The sequence below is a fragment of the Tupaia chinensis genome, unplaced genomic scaffold, assembly GCF_000334495.1.
Source record: "Tupaia chinensis unplaced genomic scaffold, TupChi_1.0 Scaffold138060_1, whole genome shotgun sequence".
In the NCBI taxonomy this organism is placed as follows: Eukaryota; Metazoa; Chordata; class Mammalia; order Scandentia; family Tupaiidae; genus Tupaia; species Tupaia belangeri.
Window position 1 is genome coordinate 119,872 of NW_006197961.1, and position 5,060 is coordinate 124,931.

Genomic DNA, 5,060 nt, shown 5'->3' on the forward strand with positions numbered 1-5,060 from the left:
CCGACTACATGGGAGTCCGGCGACATAGCCACCATGCCAACAGCCACCATGCCAACAGTTGGTCCCAGTAAAATAATTCTTAAAAAAAAATATATTTTTTAAAAAATCTATTTAATTTGAGCCCAGCAGGTGGCAAGGTGGTCAGGGTGCTAGACTCCCATATGACTGACTGTAGTTCAAGTCCTGGACCTGGGGTTTTGCTTTCTTACTCTCTCTGTCTCTTCTTCATCAAACTTAATAATAATAATAAATAAGTACTTCCTAAAAAAAGATTTAGTTAATTTCATTTATTAATGTTTTTTAAAAGTTTGATCAGAGAGGGGCCAGCAAATGGTGTGGTAATGGCGATGCTGGACTCCCATATGGCTGATCATGATTTGAGTCCCAGACCTGGTGGCCTGCCTTCTCATTTTCCCTCTCTCTCTGTCTCTCTCTCTGTCCCTCTCTGGTCAAATTGAAATAAGTAAATAAATAAAGTTAAATAAAATAATTCTTTGGAAAAAAAATTTTGACCAGAGACAGAGTGAAAGGGAAAGTGAGAAAGCAAGTCGCCAGGTCTAGGACTCGAACTGCAGTCAACCATGTGAGAGTCCAGCACCTTAACAACCACGCCACCTGCTGGCCCCCAAACCTAACTTTTTTCCCATTCGTGGTTTTCCTACAGAATCACTATCTTACTCAGGATAAACCAGACACGGCTTAGACAGGAGCCACAAGGGCGTTTTCCAGGGTAGACAAGTTACCTGGTGGAAGGACACTTGGTCACGGTCGGCAACTTTGCCATTAAACCACCCGCTGCGAAAATCCACAACCAGAGCTCCGAAACTCAACAGGGCAAGGTTAGAGCTTATAGGCTATCTCTTGAGAAAGATCCCAAGGAATAATCATAAAAAAATACACCTGTGGAAAAGCAAAAGAATTTTGATTTTTTTTCTTTTGTTTTTGATAGAAAGGGTGTGTGCTTGCCAGAGACAGAGATACACAGAGGAAGGAAGGAAGGAGGAAGAGAACCCCTCAAAGGGAATTGTCACTCTCAATCCCCTCTCCATTTCTCTCTCCTTTCTAGATTTGGGCATGCATGCACACGCCTCTGGCATGTTTCTCAAGCTGCTGGGTCCAGGACTCGAACCACAGGGTCAGCCACGTGGGATTTAGCTACCTCGACCAGCAGGTAGTGTAGTGGTTAAAGCGCTGGACTCCCGCATGGCCTACTGTGGTTTGAGTCCCGGACTCGGCAGCTTGAAACACACTGAGGCACATGTGTGTGAGTGCTCACAATCCTAGGAGGAGAATGGAGAAGGGACTGCAGTGTAGTCATCCCCCCCCCCCCCCCCATCGACCTGGGGGATAATTTTCTCACTTTCTGTTTCTCTGTCTCTCTCTGTCTCTCCAGCGAGCACACATGCCCTATAGCAAATTCAAGTTTCAGGGAGATTGAACATGCCAAGGGACCAGCAGTTGGCATAATGGCTATGCTGCTGTACTCCCATGTAGTCGACCATGGTTCGCGTCCCGGACCTGGTGGCTTAAACTCACGCCGGGCACGTGTGTGCGTGCGTGCCCAAGATCCCGAGAGGAGAATGGAGGAGAAGGGATTGCGGCGTGGCCATGCCCCCTGGGGGGGTGATTTCTCACTTTCTGTCTCTCTGTCTCTGTCTGGAGAGCGCATGTGCCCTATAGCAAAAAAACCTTAAAAAAAAAAAGGAACATGCCAAGTGTCTGTCCATGCTTGTCCCAACCCAAACAGAGAGATGGAGAGGGCACTGTGGCTTGTCTTGTCCCATGACAGGGGAGTGCGGGGGAAGGGGGGTTTCTTTCCTTCTCTGTCTCCAAGGCTCACACTTGCCCTCTAGCAAAAAAAAAAAAAAAAAAAAAGGGAAAATGCTCCATTGTCAGGGGGAATCCAGAGTGTACTACCGGGGAGTCTCCTGAGCCGCCAACCCCAGCGCAGCAGTGTGTTCGCCACCCCAGAAGCTGTCCAAATGCCTTTGTTCATGAGGTGTTTTTTTTTTTTTTTTCCCCAAAAATACATCAAATGGTTTGCTTTCTACATTTTCTTTTTCCTTTTTAAACATTTATCTATTAGGGCTGGAGAGGGCACAGTGTTTAAGGACGCTGGACTACTACATTGCTGGCCAGGGTTCAAATCCCAGACCTGGTGGCTTGCTTTCTCACTTTCTCTCTCTCTCTGTCCCTCTCTGGTCAAATTAAAATAAATAAGTAGATAAATAAAGTTAAATAAAGTAATTCTTTAAAAAACAAAACATTTATCTATTTATTGGGATTTTCAAGCCACCGGACCTGGGACTTGAATAGCCATTGGACAGGTGGGAATTCAGCACCTTAACCGCTATGTTACCTGCTGGGCTGTTCACGCATATTTACAGAATTCAATCTCTAGCCTCCTTCCCCTTCCATGGACCAGGCATGGGGCTATGGTTCCAAGTCCGGATTTTTTTTTTTAATTTTAGGACCAGCATTGGCTGTAGGTTTGCACTGCTGGACTCCCATGTAGCTGATCACGGTTCAAGTCTCGGATCTGGCATCTTAAAATTCACGAAAATTCATGCCGGGCACATGTGTCTATATGCCCAAGATCCCAAGAGAAGAAGAGATTGTGGTATGGCCATGCCCATGAGGGGTGATTTCTTGCTTCCTGTCTCTGTCTCTCCTGTAAGCACATGTGCCCTAGAGCAAAATTTTCTCTCTCTCTAAAAAGAAAAATTATAATAATAAAAGATTTTATCTCATTTTATCCATCATGATCATTTTTAAAAATCTGACCAAAGAGAGAGGGAGAGACAGCAAGCTACCAGGTCCAGGACTTGAACCGTGGTCGGCCATATGGGAATCCAGAGCCATAACCACACCACACCACCTGCTGGCCCCCAAACCTGGATATGTATGCTTAGTCTTTCAGACCACCTGTCCCCGTCCTGAAGCCATGTGGGAGCCCTGCCCTGAGTCGCTCTCTACAATCAACCTCGCTTCACTGGGAAAGGGACTGGGTTCTGAACAACGAGGACACTCTATCGCTCACAACATCTCACAGGTCTCAAAACCTCTGCGCCAGGGCTGGCAGGTGGTGCGGTGGTTAGAGGCGCCGGACTCCCACATGGCTGACCGCGGTTTGAGTCCTGGGCCTGGTGGTTTGCTTTCTCACTTTCCCTTTCTCTCTCATCTGTCTCTGATCAAATTAAACGTAATATTAACAACTGCAACGTGAACCAAATACATTTATCAAAATTTTACCACTAGCTCAAATAAACGTTCAAATTCATAACCCTTTCACCAATGTACATAACTCAAAACTGCCTTGCTGAGTCTGAATTTTACTGACTTTTGGATTTACATTTTCCCCCTGGGGCACATGCACTTACCGAAAGAGAGAGAGAAGGGGGGGGTGAGAAATCACCCCCCAGAGAGGATGGCCATGCCGTAATCCCAATCCCTTCTCCTCCATTCTCCTCTTGGGATTTTGGGCATGTATGAACATGCACCCAGCATGAGTTTAATCCACCGGCTCCAGGACTCGAACTACATAGTCAGCCACGTGGGATCCAGTTAAAGGGGGGTGGGGGGGAACAGCAGTTAGCGTAATGGCTATGTCGCTGGACTTCCATGTAGTCGACTGCGGTTCTGGTCCTGGACCCAGTGGCTAAAACTCACGCCAGGCGCGTGTGCGTGCGTGCCCAAGATCCCGAGAGGAGAACGGAGAAGGGATTGCAGTGTGGCCATCCCCCCTGGGGGGTGATTTCTCGCTTTCTGTCTCTCTGTCTCTCTCTGTCTTTCTGGCGAGCGCACTCGCCCTATAAAAAAAAAACTTGCAAGGGGGGACCTTCTCGTCGGGTGTCTGCTTTTGGGCCTGTCCTGCAGCCTAGTGGTTAGGGGAGCTGGATCTCCCAGAACACCAGTGTGAGGAGGCCAGCAGATGGCATGGTGGCTGGGACACTGGAATCCCACGTGGCCCACCATGGTTCAAGCCCTGAGCCTGGCAGCATGCTTTCTTACTTCCCCTCTATCTCTGCCTTCTTCGGTGAGCGCACGTGCCCAATAGCAAATTTAAACAATAAAAATAATAAATTAAAAAACAAAAAACAACAGGTGTGACTTGTGAGCCCCCAATCTCAAGAGGATAGACAAATGCATGAGAAAGGATTTCGCACGAGCATGCTCCATGGAAGGTGCTTGGTCTCTCTCTGTCTCTGTCTCTCTCTGTCTGGAGACTGCATGCACCCTCTAGCAATTAAAAAAAAAAAGTGGTCTGTTCCTACCTAAGATAAACGGAGAAGAGCCAGAAAGAGTTTTCACACTTGAGTTTCAGGTGGCTATTCTCTGCTTTCCTCATGTGAAATGCTCCCCCAAAATGAGCCATGCCCTGCTCCCTGAAATAATGGCCTTTAATACGGCGCCTGCGAGGATTGCAGCTAGGGGGACCAGGAATTACGGGGGTGGGGGCCGGCTAAGGAATGCGGGGAGTGAACGGGAAATTGGGGGCTTTCTCGCCCTGGGGAGAGCCAGCAGAGAATTGCAAACTGGGGGGACACAGCAGAGAATTGCAAACTGCTTCCCACCATTCGGAAAACTCAGAAAACTGGTCCCCTGTGGGGACAGCAGGAACTGGGGACCTCGCAGATCATAGCCCCACCCTGCACGAACCCCACACACCGACTCGGGACCCCCGATGACCGGCTCGTCGTCCCCGCACGACCCGGGGACATGCGGGGCTGCAGGCGCCGAGCTGCCCGGGGAGGACGCCGCGCCGGGGCCCAGGTCCCCGTGCAGGGACAGGACAGCACGCCCGGGGATCCCGCCGCCGGCCCAGGACGCACCCCGAGGCGGAGGGGACCGAGGGTCGAGCTGCGCCAGCGGCGGACTCGGGGCCGCAGACTCCGGGGAGGCCCACGTCCGCCACAGCCGGTTCCGGCCGGTTCCAACTGCGCGTCCTCCCCGGTCTCGGGACAGCCGGCCCCGCACACTCACCATTTCTCGGGATCCAGGTCGTCCCGGCGTCCACCCTCCGGCTCCTGTGGCCCGTGCAGGTCACCGCGCGGCACAAG

The 5,060-nt window shown here is 50.2% G+C and overlaps 1 protein-coding gene across 1 annotated transcript in view; it reads right to left on the reverse strand.

Moving 5' to 3' along the window:
- The window catches only part of LOC102503324 (zinc finger protein 709), a 26,640-nt gene extending 21,580 nt beyond the window's left edge, over positions 1-5,060 (reverse strand). The window contains exon 1 of the mRNA XM_014592636.2: positions 4,984-5,060. Within this exon, the coding sequence (XP_014448122.1) occupies positions 4,984-4,986 (3 nt within the window). The 5' untranslated portion in view covers positions 4,987-5,060. The remainder of the gene's footprint in view (positions 1-4,983) is intronic.